Source organism: Rhinolophus ferrumequinum, chromosome 7 (genome assembly GCF_004115265.2).
Source record: "Rhinolophus ferrumequinum isolate MPI-CBG mRhiFer1 chromosome 7, mRhiFer1_v1.p, whole genome shotgun sequence".
Taxonomy (NCBI): domain Eukaryota; kingdom Metazoa; phylum Chordata; class Mammalia; order Chiroptera; family Rhinolophidae; genus Rhinolophus; species Rhinolophus ferrumequinum.
This window is the reverse complement of record NC_046290.1, coordinates 84354870-84374972: the sequence shown is the minus strand read 5'-3', so window position 1 is coordinate 84374972 and position 20103 is coordinate 84354870. Positions and strand designations below refer to the sequence as shown.

Sequence of the window (20103 nt, the reverse complement as noted above, 5' to 3'; positions counted from 1 at the left end):
ATTTAGGAATGTGAAGGTATATAAATGGCAGCAGAGGTTATCTTTGAGGAAAAGGACTGAGGCAACTGGGAACCACTGTTTTTTGTTATTTAGCCTTTCTGATGAGAGTTTAATTTTCGATATGTGCATGTATTAATTTGATGAAATAAATATTACTTTAAAACTCAGAAGACTGAAGTTGATTTTTAATTATTGACAAGCAAATCTTTCAATAATTTGGTAAATCAAAAGGTGAATTTAGGGGATCCACAGCTATTTAGGTCTCCACTAAAGAGCCCTAAATAGCTGTTTGCCATATTTAAAGGTATTTTTTTTTAACAAAAGTGCCAATACACTAAAAATGTCACTTCTGAAACTTAGGATTTCCTCTGACCACTCCTTTCTCCTCTCCAATTCCCTCACTATCAGAAAATCTTCTTTCACTTCATAACCACACCTACAGCCCCAATTAGTGCCTGTCGCCTCTTTTGCCTTCATCTCGTTAGTCTTTTCAATTCTTGTTGCAAAATCCCTCTCCCTTTGACTTTGTCTAACACCCAGCGATAATCACTAATCTTGAATGAACCCAGCAATGTTTTAGGTCCTGCTTTCATATGGATGAAGAAATGTATATTTGGTTGGCTTATGTAAATTCATGATTTCCAAATGCATCTGCAAGTCAGTACTCATTCATCAAGACGCCTCTTACTCATCTATTTCTGTTTTCCAAACATGTACCATTCTTCTTTGCCCTCCAATTTTCTTTGGCTTTCCTGCTGACATAACTCCCTAATGATGGCTTAATTTTCTATTTCACCAAGAAAATAAAAGTGTTCAGGCTTTATTTCCAAATATACCTATCCTTTCCTTCCTTTTTGTTCAGAGAAAGAAAACATCCCAACTTCTTTCTGGGGTTTTTTCCATCTACCTGACTTCCTCACCCAGATTCATCCCTTAGACGTTAGTGTTACCCAGGATTTTGTCCTCAGCAGGCTGATTTCATTCTATTTGTTCTCTGAAGATGCCTCGTTAACAATCATGGTTTTAAGGGATAGAGGATATTTGCATTTCCAAGTTGATGATGCAGTATCTAGTCCTGATTTCTGTTTTCATACATTTTCATATTGGATGTCCAAAGGTACCTCAGAAACAACATGCCTCTATGAACATCTTTCCCCAAACCTTCACCTCTTAGATACTATCTTAGTTAATCAGAGCAGCAATATGCTGTCATCAGTCACAGAAAACTGGGCATCATCCTAGACCTTTCTGGTCTTTCTTTCCCTGATACCCAGTCCATGCTTTAGTGCCTGACACATAGTAGAAACTGAACAAATATTTATTGGAATGAATGAATGAATGATTTTTACCCATTTTTATATCTACTTCCCGACTCTCTCCTTGCCTACTTCCACTGCAGTGGTCAGGCCCTCACCATCACTGGCTGGGTGACTGTAACTTTATCAATTGTCATACTCTTTTTAATTCTCCACGTTTTTTCTTCATTAGTACTTCCCTTAGTCTACAACACATTCAAGATTCTTACATGTGTTTGTGTGTACAAATAAATTTCTTTCCCTAAGCAATTGTCACATTTCTATCTTCCTGTCCCCAGGCCTCTTTAAAGGTCTCTAGCTCGTTTCCTGACAAGACTCGTTAACTAGAGGATCTTTGTAGTGGGGGTATGTTGGCTGGATAGAAACTGATTTTGACTGCAAGCACTCCTCCCCTCCAGCTCGAATTCTCCGCCCAGGGCTCCAAGAGCAGATCTCAGAGGCAAAGTGTTAGGAGAGAGGGAACCCTTCTGGTAAGCCCACTTAGACCGTAGTCAAGCATACACCCAGTTTCGAAGAAGCCCTAACGGCTGGTGAAATAAACTGCAAGTAGTACTTTGTTCAGACTGAGATATTAAGTATTCAGTAAACACTGCATACATAATAGCTAACATGTATTAAGTAAGCACTTGCTATTGCTGAGAAATTCACAGCAATTATCTCAAGCTCAGAAAGTTACTATTTTACAGATCAGGCAAGTAAATTTTAGAGAAACATAACTTGTTCAGAGTCGATGATGTAGATTTTCAGCTAGGGTTTAAATTGGCAGGCTAGATACATAACTGTATCCTTACTCACTCAGCCCTCCGGGCTGTACCATACCAGGTTCTACAAGACATCACAGGACATAGTCATTACTTAAGAAGCATACAGACCAGTCAGGCTGTAAGACGAGACAACTATAAGCAAGATAAACATCAGAAAATACAATCTGAAAGGTGTGAAGTGTTACTAGAGTCCTACTGAGAACAAGAGATTCCTGGCTTCAGTCTAATTAGGAGACTAAAACAGGTACATGGAAAGATGTGGACTTAAAAGTTTAAAGAACAGATAGGATTTAAACAACTGCTGGTAAACACCAGGACAAGGCAACTTTAGACAAGGTAACATCGACAACAGCATCAAGCCTGGAAGGCATACACCATGCTCACAAATCGGGCATCACATGATTAAAGCAGAAGGTGGGTGAAAGTATGGGGGTAAGACAAGTAGTGGTTTGAGACAAGATTCTGGATCATTTGGACTTTATCGGGATCTAGTGAAACTTTCCTTGCACAAAACTACAAGGAGTTCTTCTTTAAGAAGATGATTTTAGCAGCAGGTTGTAGGACTGGCAGAGTAAGGACACTGAAAGAATGTGTACTTCATAGGAGACTTAACATAGTTCTGGTACATGGTCACCAGCTCTTGACCCTGGGAGAGAAAAAGAAGAAATGAGAAGGGAATAGATTCCAGAAACAGAAGCAACTCAAGTGTGTCTTGGCAAAATAATACCTAAGCAATGTAACTGAAAACAAGCATTTTGTTTTATGTTTCAGTTATGAGAGGCTGGCAAATACTTTTAACTGAAATTTAGAAACTAAATTTGGTTGATAAGCCTACTGTCATGAATGTACACACACATTTATGTACACATACAAATACACACACACTTATACACATATATAGTAAGAACATTTAAAATAAAGATCTAGAAAATAACAGGTTAAAATCAAGGTAACTCGAGACTTGACTATAGAAGCAATAAGAAGGCAATTTATTATTTAGTTTTATTAAATTTTGTCTGATTTTAGATTAAACAGTTACATATATATAAATGTAAAATAGAACCTTTTTTTTCCCTCAAAGTACTCCCTTAAAGCAGTTTATCCCATTAACTGGCTTTAATAAAAATATAATTTTCTGTATATTAACAAGTGGGCAGCTTCACCTTAATTGGCTTTAATTACAGAGTTTCCATTTCACCCAGTTAAGAAAAATACTTAAAATTACTCATTCTTTAGAGAAATGAATGTGACAAGGGAAAGGAAGATGAGCATTTTTACTTCATATGCTTTAAAAGATTAGACAGCAAGACACAACTTTCCTGTTTTGAACAATCTTCTATTAGCCACTTCTGAAGCAACAGTTCAAAGAAATTAATTCTCTGCATCCCAAAGGACTTCCTAGAATTATATATATTAATGATTAGAACAGGAATCTTGAAAAGCTTACCAATACATTTTCAAGGAAGAATGTTCACAGTTAACACACAGATTTAAGAGGTAAAATCAGTTCTATCATAAGGATTTAAGCTCTGGATCTGCTTATCCGTAAAACAAGGAGGTTCTACTAGACAGATTCTAAGTCTCCTGGCAATATAGCACTACAATTTATCCTTAGCAGATACTGAGCATCCGCTATTTGCAAAGCACTGTTATAAAGTCACAAATTGTATCTTCCCTTGAGAGCAACACCTACTAGTTCTTTTTATTTAGCTTTGAAAACTTCCCCGAATTTGGGATAGTCAATAACAAACTAGCTGTTGAACTTACTTTCCATTTCCATTTCCACATACGCTGTGCTGTCTAAACCTGTGCTGCCCTATACCACAGACACCAGCCACATATGACAACTGATTGCTTAAATGGTGGTGGCTCGTCTAAACAGAGATGTGATGAAAGCGTAAAATACATCAGACAATACAAAAAGCAGAATGTAAAATAACACAATCATTTTGAATATATTGGATTACATGTTATAATATTTTCGAGCTACTGGGTTAAATATTAACTTTACGCTTTACTCTTTAAAAAAATTTGGCTATAGAAAACTAAAATTATACATGTGGCTCACATTATACCATGTTTTCCCAAAAGAAAGACCTAGCTGGACAATCAGCTCTAATGCGCCTTTTGGAGCAAAAATTAATATAAGACCCGGTCTTATTTTACTATAAGACTGGGTTAATATAATAATATAATATAATGTAATATATAATACTGGGTCTTATATTAATATATTTTTGCTCCAAAAGACGCATTAGAGCTGATTGTCCAGCTACGTCTTATTTTCGGAGAAACACGGTACTTCTATTGATCTAAACTCTTAAGGACATCATCCACAGATCACCATGACATCTTTTCATGACCCTGATTACAAAGACAGAGTAATCAACGATTACTCACATCACTCTTGTAATTCCCCTCATCTTGCTATTTGTGTGTCTAGCCAATCATCTACCTTTCTTATTATTTGAAACCATATCCTTCACTGTGAAGGTTAGGAATTATACTTATTTGTGTATTTTGGATAAGGAACGGGATTATGATTCGATTGAGTCTTTTTTTCAATACTTTGCGAGACTGTGTCACACAGAGAGATAGCATAACATACACATTTCCTGGCTACAGAACATTACTATGGAAATACCTCCGAAGTTCCCAACCCATGACTGCACTTCCTTTTCACAGGTTTATCTTCCTTCCTCACTACCAGTGACCTCCCTTCCTTTAAAATAGGATGATGTTTGCTCAGCTTATCTGTAGTCACTGTCATTGAGTTTCTGCTGTCTCCTGGGCTCGCTGATCACGTGACTATCCATGCAGGGAGCCACAAGAAAAGTGAAATAGCCATTTAGCCTTATAACTAGTCACATGCTCTATTTAAGACAGAAAAATAGAAGTCTTTATAATTCCCTTTGACAACAAGAAACATTTTTTAAGGGAATATAATCTTCCTTCTCTACTCATCTGATTTCCTTCCTTTAAAGAAACCTGCTTTCGAAGAGGCTTATTTATTTTATATTTAAAAAACATTTATGAAATAATTTGTACAAGGAACTTGTAAAACTTTACTAGAGCTGGATAATAAAAATGTTTAAAGAATAGCAACAATGAAGCAAGGGTATATATATATAGATATATAGATATATATATATATATATATATATATGCATAAAACAAGCCTAATAGTTGAAAATAGCTCATCAAAAATACAAGCAAGAAAACTTACTATTTTACTTCTTAGAAATACTTTTACATACATTTATCTTTCTCTAGCTTTATTTTACTTCATTAATAGGATGTTTGATTAGAATTTGATTTTCTAATAGAATAGTATTTATATTGAAGTCTGGTATTTTAAACAAAGTATTTTATAGTAGAAAGGCACTTCAGAAATCAGTTTTATACTTCTGTTTAACAGATGAGATTTAAGTGATATGCCCAAAGTCATATACCTACTAAGGGACAAAAGGCAAGACTGAACACACGTATGTTGACCCTAAGTTCAGCTTGTTTCACTGTGTTATGCTGCCTTAGTCCTTTTTTATCTGGTTAAAGAAAAAAATATTTAAATTCAGATCTATGTAACTAAAAAGTTATGTTATCAGTACTACTAATGCTTTTGTTGTATTTATTTGCAATGAAAGTATTTTAGTAATATGAATAGGAGATATGAAGATTGATGGGTAGAGACTGGCAGATGCTGAAGAAATTAAATCCTGTGAAAATGTTGATAGGTATCAGAGGCTCACATAATTTACTTGAAATTTCCAATAGAGTCCTTCTCTTTTAGTAAAGGTTGAGGGGAATGAAATCTGGACTGGAGTCTGAGTCTGTCCTGTCTTCAGCTTGAGCAAGACTGAAAATATTTATTATTTTATTTGGAGGTACTAAATGTTCTAACTACTGTGGAATGAAAGATTTGGGCTTAAATAAGTTATTATCCTATATATAAACTGTATCTTTAGAAGTAATTATGGCTATACTACTAGGATATCATTGTAGTGAAACTATTCCCAGTAAGCCTGTATTTTGCTCAATATTAATGGGTAAGCAAGATAACGTCGGATACACATTACCATGAGTTAACTGCTTCTCAAATGTGTCTGAGTTATCCCCAATAGAAGCAACAACAGAAGGCTGTACTATTTCTGCTTCAGCTTCTTCTTCTTAAGAGAGCAAACATTATTTTGCATTTACCAAGATTTTGTTTTCCTGTTCTTTATTATTAACCAATTATGTGTCAGGTACTTTTCTGAGTTCTAGGACTATGAGTAATACATACAGTAAGTTGTAAATTTCAACCAAAATAAGTGGTGGACACAAACATACCCGAGGGCACCTGATATATTCATTGTATCCAGTAAACTGCTAGAGAGGACTCAGTTACACATAGCATATCTTACTCCTCTGGGAGATTTAGTTGTTAAGCTTGAGAAGTGAGGTATCTTTAAGAACACATCTTAAAAAATGAAAATAACTAATGCCAGTCACAACTTAAACTTTCGCTAGTATCAAGAATTAGATAATACCTATCAAAACAGGATACAAAACAGGTGAGAATGTTGCCAAAAACAAATTTCACTTTTCTTCAAATTTGCTTTGTCATCCTTGATTATTCATCAAATCATGGGGTATTTTAGCTTGCTACCGTTTTTTTGTCAATTATGACCACAGATGATCTACCTTTAGTTTAAAATAAAAAAAAAGGCAAGAAATAAATATATGTAAAGTCTAGGAATTTAAATAGATGACCAAAATTCACAAGACTTGAACAGAATCATATAAATACATTTTTTTCCTAATTCTTAAATTGGACACATATAATAGGGATGAATAAAAACAAAGACAATTATTCTCTCCTTTACTCAAGACAAGGGCATTCCCTAGAGTTGGATCAAGAGATAAATGTTCTTTGGTCTGCGATGATTTCATAAGAAAACTTAAGCTTCATTTAATTATTTAATGATGAAAAGAGTTCAGTTTTTTCTGTCAATTAAAAAAATTAATGTATCATAGCATCACCTATATACATCTAGAAGGAAAAGTTTCTTCCTGTTAAAAATGCTTTTAAAAGATCCCTAATGTTTACATACCCAAATAATTTGTTACTAATACTTCACAAGGAATATCATTTTATTACTGTAATCACAAAATCATAATTTCTGTACAGGAATGTATAACTGAACATTAATCAATGCATTGATAATTCACTTCATAGAGGGTGAACACACTACAGAACACACTGTAAAGAAAAAAACACTGTAAAATTTTCTGGCCTTGCAGTGCACTTTTTTAGTGCAAGTGTTTAAGACACAATAGTGTTCAATTCAGCAAAGTATTGCAGAATGTCATGCCACAGTCCACTTAATTCAAAGAAGGTCAGGACATGCAGCTTGTAATAAAATGTCCCAATGTGTGTATGTTTGTGGTGTGTGTGTGTGTGTGTGTGTGTGTGTGTGTGTGTGTGCATACCTCACATGTAATTCATAAAACATATAGTGGTTTATTTAGATGGTTTTAAATGATTTCACTGTGGACTTCAGCGTAACTGGAACAAGTATCCAAGATCTTCTGAACAGGAAGCAATGTTGCTAGGCAATGGCTTTGGCTTCAGGTAGGAACGCCTCCCAGTATTTTATCAGCTGTGAATGACAAGAACATCATTGCTCTTCTGGCATTGATATACATATATCCCATAAAGCACTACAAAAAAATCTATCCAAATAGCTACAGTGATTCACATTTACTAAAGTCTGATTCTTAAAGGAATCATTGTAATTCCCTTATCTGAAGTTTGTCAATACAATTCATGTATACATTATTTAAATTAATTACTCCTGGCTAATTTGTTTTTGATGTAAACAGTATTTTTAAAATACCCAAAAACTTAAGATATTTTTGATGTATGCAAATCTGTATATAGAAACAGATTATTAGTGTAAATTAGATTACCTTAAATAGTAAAACTGCAAGAAGCTTTTCCAATATAAAGTGATAACATCTCCTAATTCAGAGGATAGTCACATTTTATGTTATTGCTAACCAAACAATGAGAAAAAAGGAGAAAGAAAATATTGGGCAAGAAAAGGAAAAGATACTGGAAAGAATTAGTCGCCAGGCTTTCCTGGGTAGGTCAGAGAACAGATTGAAGTATAAACTAAAGTTACGTTTATAACAATTCCTTTAAAAACAAGTTTATACAAGGTATCATATTTTTTAAAATCCTACTTTATGAACTAAGTATTTAAAATAATAATTAAATATAACTTGAAGATATAATGTTACCATCTAATACAAAAAATTATGTAGACAAGTTTATAATCCACATATTTTAAAACTGGTGTAAGAAATCCTTCGATTCAAGACATTAAATAATTTGATTACTCAAATTTATATTAAAATACACAGAAAAAAACTCAGTTTTTGTTATAGACTTTTATTTAACATAACATGAAAACCACTGTCTTCTACTTGTGGCACATGCCGTATTTTGCCACGTATAATGTGCTTCCGTTTTTGGCCCAAACTTTCAGGGAAAAAAATCTTTCGTTTTAATTTTTTAATTCAAATTTTCATTTGTTTACATTTAGGTACTTGTTTTTGTATTATAAAGGAATTTTAGCATTTATTTTTTAACATACTATGGTACAAGAAATTTTATGTACTGGTAACAAATTTACGATATTTATACATCATAGAAGACCAAGAACTCTTTGTCGCTGCAAGTCTGTGATAAGTTCAACAAAACCGATGATCATATTCCAGATTATTTTGCATACAGATATCATTATTGATTTTTAAGTTACACTTTTAACTCATAAGCATAAATAAAAGCATTAAAAACATTTATGTAGACAGGAATTAGTACTACCCAGGTATAATGCACATTCTTATTTTTCCCTCACAAAATTGGGCAAAAAGTGGGCATTATACACAGCAAAATACAGTAATCACCAACAACCCCACATCAAATCAAATCAAAATCAAAACAATATTTAAAAAACCTTAAAAATTTGTTTTTAGTTGAAGTTCTGTCTTTTATGGAAGAGAAGAATTTACTGTAAGAATTCCTCAAACAGGTTCTGATCAATAGGGAAATAAAACTTGGAAGGCAGGGAAAGGGGAAAGTGCAGTACATTTCTCATAGCCTAAAATTGGGAAAAGTTTATCTTGCCAAGTGTTTAGAAAGAGTAGAGGCAAAAGGATCTGAGAGCTCCCAATTCCTTTAACTACCATTTTTAAACTTTGCTGTTACTGGTTTTCTCTATTTCATGTCTTATGACTCCTAAAGTTTAAAAGCTCATTTCATTAATTATCATCTTTAAAATGAAAAAGTATACCAAAAATAACTTCTGGAAAAAGTTTGTAAGTTGTAAATTATAAAACAAATTAGCTTACCTGTTGTTGTGTTTGTACTAATGATTCTAAGTACTTGATAATAACAGTCTTAAAATCTTTCACTCGTTCTTTCTGTTAAAATACAATACATGAGAAAAAATCCATTAGTACAAAACTAAATGTGATATTACCACAAAAAAATCACAACAAAATGTGACTACATTGTTTAGAAAAACAGGAAATTATTATACTTGCCTCAAATCTTCCCACTTCTTTTCGAATTGTTTTAGAGATCTGTTCAAAATCTCTTTCTCCTTGTTGTACTTTTGCCTCCCACTAATAAAAACAAAAATACACAAATTTTTTATTCTTGTCTGAAAAAAATTACAGAACCAGCTATCATAACCATTCATTTAATGTAATGCCTGAAAACCCTGTGAAAGCTCAATATTGACAAAGTCTAAATTAGCATCAAACTTGTATCTAACCTTCTAGTAGTAGAGATGCAATGTCAGCTTAATTTCCATTAATATTTCATTGTCAGATTTACTCTAGATTAGTATATTCTAGCACTTACTGAACTACAATCTCCATCACTTAATTAACTATAAGATAGATGAAATGATTTTGAGTATAAAATTCACTATCAAACAATTTAGCAATGTTAGACTATAATTTTCTCATTTATTCTTTATATTGTTATTTCAAAATATATCAAGTACATTCAGTTAATTTCAAGATTACACGTTCATCACAATTTATGTGCCCATGGAAATACTTTAAATTAGGAAAACAGTATGACAAACATTTAAAAAACATTTTTGTAATGGTAAAATGTGCAGATTTAAAAAAAAGTAGGTGAATTATGGTCTACTGAAGACCTACTGGTAAACATTAAATTCAGTACAAAAACAACAAAATGTGATTAATGACCAATGGAACAGCTAAAATAACTGAAGACTTAAGTTATGAAATGATATTTTCCCACTATATAACCAAAATACTGGTACATACTCTTCAAAGAGCAGGTACATTTACTTTTAGTAATATAAAGGTTGTCCTACCTCTTCAATTTCCTTATTGAAGCATGGCAAAAGAAGTGTATAAATTATAATAAACTTATACAAATTTACTAAAATACCATATATAATACATATATATGGGGGATAATGTTGCCTGGACAGCTAAATGTGGGACAGGTCTACCTCTAGAACTATTTTTAGACACAAAGTAAGTAATTACCTGAAATCAAATTAGTCATCTCAAAAGAAATGTATAATTATTAATTAAATGTAAATTTAAATATTTTCCTTACATGCTTCTTTATCCATTCCATAATCATGTGAAAGTAATGAAGGGCTCTGGATATTTTAATGAAGATCAAAATGTTAAAGTAATTCTAACACAGTTCACAAAATTATGGAAAAATAGCTACGTGTTAAATGGCTCAGAAAAAAATTTATGAAAAATTATGCATATATGAATGACTCATGGAAATTTTGAGTAAAGAGATAAATAAAGCATTTTGATTAATCACCTCTCTTATTTCATTTTTAGCTTGCTGTATTTTATCTGGTTTGTTAGCAAGCATCATTTTTGCCTCAGTTTCACGTTTTTTGAGCAAAGTAATTTGAGCATCTTCCCATTTCTGCCAGCACTTCATTCGATGGTCAAACACACCCTATAAGTGAATGACATAATGCTATTAAGTGACAGTTAACACTGAAATACTTTCATAACACTAGAAGTGCTGTAATACTGAAATCAATAAAACCCAATATTTGAATTCTATTCTAAAATATTTACATACTGAAAATAAACATGCCAATATCAAAGAAAATAAATTTCTATATTCTTTTGCTTAAAAACAAAAATCCCGGTGATTGGATGAAATATAAGAGCTCAAAATTAAAACAAACAAACAAAAAACTATATACAAAATCCATTTCACTAGGTTTTAGGGTTTTAAATGTGGCGTACAGTATGATTTCTAACAGTTTTATGTTTTCAAGAAAGATTTCTTCAATAGGAAAATGATGGTGTCATATCTACATTGGAAGATTTCCAACTAAATAATATCAAAAGTAACTAAGTGTTAGAAACATGCCAGAAATTGAAAAAAGAAAATGAGAAAATCCCGTAAGATAACAGGAAGTAAAAATGTGATAGATTACCAAAAGCAACTAAAAGAAAGGCAAAGCAATTAAAAAGGGTATAACAAAACAAAACAAAAACAGAGATAGTCCTACACAAGATGAAAAGAGCAAATGAATATACATGTATATCTAGTACGCAGAACTAAATGAAGAAACAGACAAAAGACTAACAGAACAAGTCAACCAAGTCGACCATTTCTTTTTCAAGGGATTTGGCAGAGCAAGACCAAGTTGAGTGGAGGAAAGAAATGAAATATGGACATAAGAGAGTAATTAGAAATTTCATGAAAAAAAACCAATGGATAGGATGAGAGAATACAATAATAATCCCTTCTCTAGCTTGATGTTGGGGATATATTCATATTATTTTAGTATTTACTAATTGAACAAATGAAGCAAGTATTAATAAACTAGGTAAACCAGAAAGCATTAAATCAGTTATTTTCATTTACTCCAAACAAAGAGGGTTTTGGATCAAGAAACAATAAACACATGTTCTCATAGGGACCTGCTGAAGAGGAAAGTATGCAAATAGTGTACTTAACAAACGTAGGCTTTAGAACAAATCAAAGTTGGATTCAAATCAAAGATGTAGTATATCATCTCGGGTAAATTCATTTAATTTTCGTAAGTCATAGTCCTCCCAAATACAAAAGGGGGAAAATGAGTTCTGTATTTGTGGATTAGAAAATAAAAAGTATGTAGCACAGTGACTTAACCTAGTGGATGCTTACTAATTAGAAGGTACTACTATGAATTACTTCTAAATAACATACACAAATAAATGTAGTTGATTGGCTCAACATTTCTACTAAAAGTACAAATAGTAATAACTTAGTAATATGAAAAAAATTAACTGGATTGCAATTATATCATACAGCATATTTTTAAAATGTGGGCAAGAACACTGAAAACTCCAAATCAACCAGAAACCAAAGTATTTTTTCCCAAAGAGTTCTTATTTTAAATTAAGCAGGACAACGGGCATCCTTGGCAAACTGAAAAGTCAAAGCACCCTATCTATGGGTATGTAAATCCACTTTGCTAGATTTAATTTGTCATCTCGTATCATTTCTCTTCTCACGTTATTAAGTGCATCTTACTATCCCTTTTGTCTGCTTTCTTATATTTAGGAGACCACATTTTCCTTAAAATACTTATTATGAATTAATTTTGCTTCAGCCAAATTAATTTTGGCCAAAATTTAAAGAGTAATAAATCTAACACAGATTCAGAAAAAATCACTATCATTTAAAACAAACAATTCTTGTCCCTTACCCCCTATGCATACACAAACACAAAAAGTAATTCGATTTTAGGCTTAGCCTTTCTTTAGGGGAACAGGGTCATATCAGCTCTTCATTTATAAATTCCTCTGTTCGATAACAATTTGATTACTTAAAATATGTACCAGCATAGGGCAAAAGCTAACCAAAATGCCCTTTAATTTCAATATTTGCTTGAAATTTTAATATGTATCAACTGGTATTTTTAGTGATATACCAGTTTAAACTAATTTGGTCCCTGATCAATTTATTATCTCATAATATTCCATAACCATCCTTGTGGTATAAATGTGGGATCTATGGTAAAGATTAAATTACTAAAGTTAGGTCATTTTATTTTTTTAAAAGGAATTTTTTTTTTTTTAAATTGGGGAAGGAGAACAGGACTTTATTGGGGAACAGTGTGTACTTCCAGGACTCTTTCCAAGTCAAGTTGTTGTCCTTTCAGTCTTGGCTGTGGAGGGCGCAGCTCAGCTCCAGGTCCAGTTGCCATTGTTAGTTGCAGGGGCAGAGCCCACTACCCCTTGCAGGAGTCAAACCGGCAACCTTGTGGTTGAGAGCCCACTGGCCAATGGGGGAATCAAACCGTGAGCCTTCAGCATTAGGAGCACAGAGCTCCAACCATCTGAGCCACCGGGCAAACCTCAAGTCAGGTCATTTTAGGGAAAAAAAAAATTAATCTTAACTCTGTAAGAATTAACTTTTTTTCCATTTGTTTTCCTACCTTTGTGATACTAGAAAATAAAATAAAAAAAGAACCAGAACCATACTTGATCTTCTAAAAATGCTATCTTAAAAACCAATGAAATCGTAACAGTGCTTGCCTTTGTATGTCAAGATAATCCATTCTAGTGGAACCAGCCTTTTCTATGAGAGAGAGATTTACACTGACAATCCACTTTGGATCTCTGTCCCCCTGCCAATTTACGGTACACATTTACATGCAAGCTGCTCTAGGCTAGACAAGGCTGCAGCTGTGGTGCAGTTTTCCTGGCTTAGAAAATCTGACCCTGGAATTTTAATTTAATTAATACCATATTCTAATTCTGTGCATCTGAAAGTAGAATGCTGCCCAGGTTCCTGGAATCCTAAAAGGATGCTGATTACATACAGCCAAACAATGAAGCTTCAAAAATCCTTGGGGGAACCCATCTATTGTTTTTATTTTATTTTTTTTAATATTTGATGTATTTTATAAATGTGGATTCCCTGTAAGACTTCTTAATGAAAAGCTTTAGTGCTAAAAACACTGGAAAGCATTACCATCAATCCCCGACCCTACCCTAGTGGTTCCCAGAAGGCCAACACATGAGAACACAGGCAATGAGTTTCCTGGATATAAGACCAGGCCTAAGCCATATTTTGAGTGGGTAAAATTTCTCTCTCTTTAGGGCCCCAATATCTGATGTTCTTAGCTTCCCATTTTGGCTCTATACTTTAATTTCCAAAGTACTCCTAGTTTCAAAATTATTATCAGAAAAGTAATCTTAATACTGATAAATAAAAGGCTAAGGAGTATTAAACAAGTAAGGTAAAACACAAAAGAAAACTGGACAAAGGACATGATATAGTTCATTAAAGAGAAATGCAATGGCTTATCATTTGTAAAGATGCTTAAATTCACACTAACTAAAGAAATTAAAACATATACAAAAAAAAATACCTTCATCAGTGGGTGGAAGAATGAACACATATGTTGATGGGAGTACAAAGAAGCATAACCTCTTTGAGCAGTAGTAATATGGCAATATTTACTGGAACTCATATACCCTATAGCCACGCAATTCTACTTATAGGAATTTTATGCCCAAAGAGTTATTATCAAAATATTTAATATTTAAAATTGGACTGGTTCAAAGTACAGCTATATGCTATATGGAATATTATGCAACCAGTAAAAAGAATGTTACATGCTTATAGACCTCTCTAAAATGGAGTGGGTGAAAAAAGCAAGTCAAGAACAGCATATACAGTATGCTCCTTTTTGAAGGAAGGAAGAGACTGAGGGGGAGAGAGAGAATTAGCTCCATATATGCCGGGGGGGGGGGGCGGTTGCTAAAAAAATGTATACATATGACTTATATTCATCTTTTGTGATCGGTATATATTATTACGATTTTAATACAGTTTTTTCCTTTCTTAAAATGTATATACATTTTTTTGGCCATATATATTTCTGTAAAATAAAAACACATTAGAATCTAACAGCATTTGACTGAGGGAAGAGAGACTAGAGATCTTAGGTAGAAAATAATTATGTGCTTGTATTACTTTTAAAAATACAAATGAATTAGTTTTAAATAAAAAAACAAACCAAAAATAAAGACCACAAAAATCGCCTGTCATCCTATTCCATAATTTCTCAACTCCTTTGTGCACGGTTGACCTGAGCTAGGTTTCAGTTAGAAAACCAACGTGAAAGAGCTTAATTTACCTCAAGTGTAACTTGCCCATAGCTCTTTAACAATGAATTAGTCAATGAATCACTAATTCAGTATTTCCCAGTGTGTTGCACATATGTAAAAATATATTAAATGGAAAATGATTCCTGTTCATATGAATTTGGAAGTCTCTAGATCAAAGTTAAATGGTTTATTTTTACTCCTAGACAGTTCTAAGCTTTTTACATGCACTCTGAATGTACGAGAGGGATATTGTATACATTATCTTCCAAACTCAGTTGACTGTGGTAGGTGTCAGTGTTCTGTAGAACATATTCTAGGAAATACAAATATAACAGTAATTTCACAGAAAAGTGAAAATATAGCAAAATTTAGGCTGTATGAGGAAAGCTGTTTTTTGAGGCATCAACATTCATTTACACAGACAGGCCATAACTGCCAGGGAGGGAGTCTTTTCCCAGGTTAGCTCTTTGTAGCAGGTACCTCTTCTCACAGACACTGCCCAGCTTCCCTTTTCAGACCCACAGGTTTTTTGAAGGTTTTATTTATTTATTTATTTATTTATTTTACAACAGCTGTCATGCTACTGGGACCTCTGAAATTGAGGTAAGTGGAAGATAAAAAGGAACCATTATCTGTAAACTGCATTTATGTATATCACAAGTTACCTGCATATAAAATGATGTATACTCTTATAACTGCTATCCATATTAACATATTTAAATAACTGAAAAGAAAAATTAACCACCAGGAATATAAAAAGTAACATCTAGGAGTAAATGCAAGCAAACTTGGTAATTTTACCAAATCTAAGATTCCCAGTTCCCCTCAACCTATGATAACTGATGTTTATAACAATAATTCAAAAACAAGACCTTAAAGTATCTTCTAACACATAAGACAGAAAAAAAAAGTATCATGCCGTTAAGTTTAATTGTCTGAACATTGGAGATATCTGTAGAATATTAATTTTCACTACTGGATTACTTTTCCAACTATTTAGAAATTGAAGAATGTTCATCCTTGTATCATTACCATTAGATAACACCATTTATTATTTAATCCAGTCCCATCCCATCTATACATACATGGTGACCGCACATTTTGGAAAATCCACAGAACGTTTGCAGTCAAAATTCATGCCAAAGTCACCATTAAATACATTCAAACAACAATTGGTTCTGGTTTTGTCCTGTTTCTTATTATAGCTTTACTAATGATAATAAAATCCAGTGGGTGGTTTCAGTTCATGCTAGAATGAGCAAACAAATGCTACCAGTTAGTTGTAAACTTGTATATATAAATACAAGTAAATGTGTTTTATCTTATTTGGCATTCCTCACACGTCTTAAAAATATCAGTTTTGCTTACTGTATTGTCCATGTCATAGGAGGAAAAATGTAAAGCTATTAATAATTATCTTGAAGCCACTTTAGATGCACTAGTTATAGTATGGAATTTACACACTTAAATACACGTCTAATAGGAAACCAAATTCTTCTACAAGCAAACCACTGAACTGAGAAGAATTCAAGGAAGATTGCAAAATAAGGCTTACTTTCACTGCAGCAATAAGACGAATGTAGTCACTAAGTAGTTCTGAAAACATATAAAAGTCAGCAAAAGCTTGTTCTTGATGTAACTGGTCTATCTTCTCCTCAACCTCTGCAAGCTGAGACAAAGCTCTAGATAAAGCAGTATGATCCTCAGAATTACCTAACATGGCAGCACTTTTAGCAAAGGCAGCAGTGTTGGCTGAAAGTTCTGAAATAGAAAAGTATTCACTTTTAATGTTCACTAGTAAAGTTGTAAAATATCGCATTGATTTTTTTACCTTCTCTCTAAACTTTATCTATTCACAAATTACTCAAATAATATTTTTAATTAACAGAAAATAACCAGTCATTAAAATGTCTTGTGAATAAATGCCAACTGCTCAAAGTTCTACTGAAAGTTAAGAAGAATCTCAGCCTATATTCCCAGATGAACTATGTTTAGTAATTTAATACAGTAATCTGCATCCCCCTTAACTCTTTCACTGTTTTAATTGATTTCAAGTTTTTTTCACAATGTGTCAGAAAACCACAAAAAAACAAAAAGTTGATATTTTGACTATTTTATGCATTTAATAATGACAATTTGAGCTGCTCTGTATATAAATGACAGTATTTTTATGTATAAAAATTTCGGATATATTCATTTGGATATATCTGACTGATGTGGCAAAAGGGTTAAAGTGCTTATTCTATTCCTAAAAGAAAGGAAGGAAGGCAGGAAGAAAGAAAGGAAGGAAGGAAGGAAACAAGGAAGAAAAAGAAATATATTTTTAATATGGAAAGCACTGGAACATTTATAATTGATTTAAACTACTTGGCCTTTAAACATCTGTCATTGAAAACAAGTCTATAATTTTTAAGAGAATATTATTTAGCTAAAAGGAAGAAAGCAAGGTAAAACTGTACATACAATTCACATAAATCTTAATTTTTCTTTGTATGCAACAACGCTTAATGAAATATTAAGAAGTTCTAAAATGATGTTTGAACATGATCAGTTTAGATACATCAAATAAAGAAAAATAGATGCTCATGGGCTGGATACTGTCAAGGACACAATTGCGTTTCCTGGAATTCCTCCGTTGCTCTGCATCATGTACAGTGCTCTAAAAGAACCTTACAGCCCATTCCCTAAGAGATACAATCCAAACTGTTACAAACTACTTTCAATAATAAATGTATATTAGTAGATTTCTTTAAGTATTTTATTGAAATGTATTGCCCTTACGGCACATCCTGAATTACTTAAGTATTTTAGAAATCTAAAATATTAAAAGCCCTTTTTACAAATAAAACAAAATCAAAAAAAAACAAAACAAAAAACACTTGACATTTAAATACAGTGATTCAAAAATGAAGAAAATATTTCAGAGTTTTCTAGAAAATATAGGTACAAGACAAATATTTTAAGGAAAAATTTCAAATATCAACTTTTGAATCTCATATTTATAATCAAAATTACTAAGACACATTCACTCATTAAATTGTAAATATGTTTAACCAAGAGTTAATCAAGTGAGGAAGCTTAACGCAAAATTCAAAATATATTTTTATAAGATCAGGATTTTTCTACTTATAAACTAGAAGTTAGATTAAAATAGAACAAAAAAAATTTAAACAAAGTTGAAATAGAAAACATTCTCTTAAACTGCTTCTCCCTTCTGTAATACCTTCAAAATACTCATTTTGATAAATTTAAATAAAAGGTTTGAATTAACCCATGGTGTTAAATACATAAATAACAAGGCACACAGACCTTTTCTATGACAGACCAAGGCTTCAACACTGGCATGAAGTTTCCTAAGTTGCTGATCCAGATTTTCAAATTGCTGCTGCTTTTCTTCAAACCACTAAGAAAAAAATGAAAAATGGAGCTAATTTAGCCAGAACAAACCACTGTAAATTAGGTTACCAATAGCAAGCTACACTCCTTGTTTTAAAGCAACAAATTAACCATGTATAACCATGGTGGTGAACTGACGTGGCTGAGAACTAAACTCAATAAGCAAATTAATATCCTATTTTCTACTTGTAAAGCTTTAAAATGCAATTGTTGGGCTCATTAATTCATCTCATTATTCAAGTCGAAAAATCAGCTCTTACTGCATCCGATTCATTCATCTTGATTGTCATTTTGTTGACAGCGTCCGCAGCCTTGTTCACCATCCTCAATATTCCTGCTCCACTCAGAGCCTGCGTATTAACTGCTCTAGGCAGCTGGAATTGAATGACAAATAAGGGCAAACAAACCGGTTAAAAGCCTGAAGGTTTAACTGGGCACAAAAGGGACTGTCTCCCCCAACACTCCACCAAAACAAAAAAAAAAAAAAAAAAAAAAGACAAAAAAGGAGACTGTATTTTCTTCATTCTCATACATTTCAATAGTAAGATCTAATTTCTCAAACACACTACTTGTACAATCTCAAAGGAAAACTTAAAAAATAGACTTTCCATTTGTTTTTCTTCTGCACGTTTACATTTAGATGGAACAACAGTCTATTTGTCAAAATATGTTAAGAAATTTCCAAGTACCTAAACACTGGCCACCTGTTTGATAGCAGAAATAAACTTTATAAGGAGAAAAGCAGAAAGTCTTGAGAAAAAAATCCCTATGTTCAGTTAGGACTGTGTGTGCTTTTGATTTTTAAAAAATTCTGGGATTCAAATAAATTTTTAAAAGATTTCAAACGGTAGCAATTAGAATGCTAAACTGCTTAAGAGCCCAAAATGTGCCAAACATCTTGAATATAAAGACAGCATGGTTATTATAATTTAAGCTCTTTCGAGTCACAAATTTGCATTTCAAAATCTTAACAGGAACATTACAATGTAGACACACACACATTCAACTATCTCTAAAATGAGTTCTAAATAATCTGATTTCAACATGATGTGTAAGGAACAATTTAGGGCACTCAATTAGACTCCATAAGCCATTTTTTAAAAATCTGGTTTTAAATTTTCAAGAAAGGGACAGATCATCCTATAATTATCAATGCAAAGAAGGTATTTTGCTAGTACTTTTCTTAAGTAATTAAAGCACTATTGGTAAACACACACACACAAAAAATCATTGCTTTATTCCATCTATTAATCCAATTATTTACTGAGCATCTCTATTCTTATGTAAATTATTACATTGAGAAATATAAATACCAAGAACACTTATAAACAAAAATTTAAATTAGAAATAACATACCTCTGAACTTTCCAAGAACTGCCTTAAGTCAGGATCCTGAAGTAAAGTTGGATGCTTCACTGTTCTCTGAAGATACCTAGGTTTAA

The 20103-nt window shown here is 32.6% G+C and overlaps 1 protein-coding gene across 2 annotated transcripts in view; it reads right to left on the bottom strand.

Moving 5' to 3' along the window:
• Positions 1 to 7195: 7195 nt before the first annotated feature.
• Positions 7196 to 20103, bottom strand: part of SNX2 (sorting nexin 2) — a 52253-nt gene continuing 39345 nt past the window's right edge. Inside the window, exons 8-16 of one of the 2 annotated variants that reach the window (XM_033110527.1) lie at positions 20018 to 20093; positions 18922 to 19035; positions 18575 to 18668; positions 16821 to 17026; positions 10956 to 11099; positions 10483 to 10494; positions 9674 to 9754; positions 9479 to 9550; positions 7196 to 7722 (exon numbers count right to left, since the gene is read on the bottom strand). In XM_033110527.1, the coding sequence (XP_032966418.1) occupies positions 7672 to 7722; positions 9479 to 9550; positions 9674 to 9754; positions 10483 to 10494; positions 10956 to 11099; positions 16821 to 17026; positions 18575 to 18668; positions 18922 to 19035; positions 20018 to 20093 (850 nt within the window). In that variant the 3' untranslated portion in view covers positions 7196 to 7671. The remainder of the gene's footprint in view (positions 7723 to 9478; positions 9551 to 9673; positions 9755 to 10482; positions 10495 to 10955; positions 11100 to 16820; positions 17027 to 18574; positions 18669 to 18921; positions 19036 to 20017; positions 20094 to 20103) is intronic. The other variant, XM_033110528.1, reaches the window with a different exon arrangement.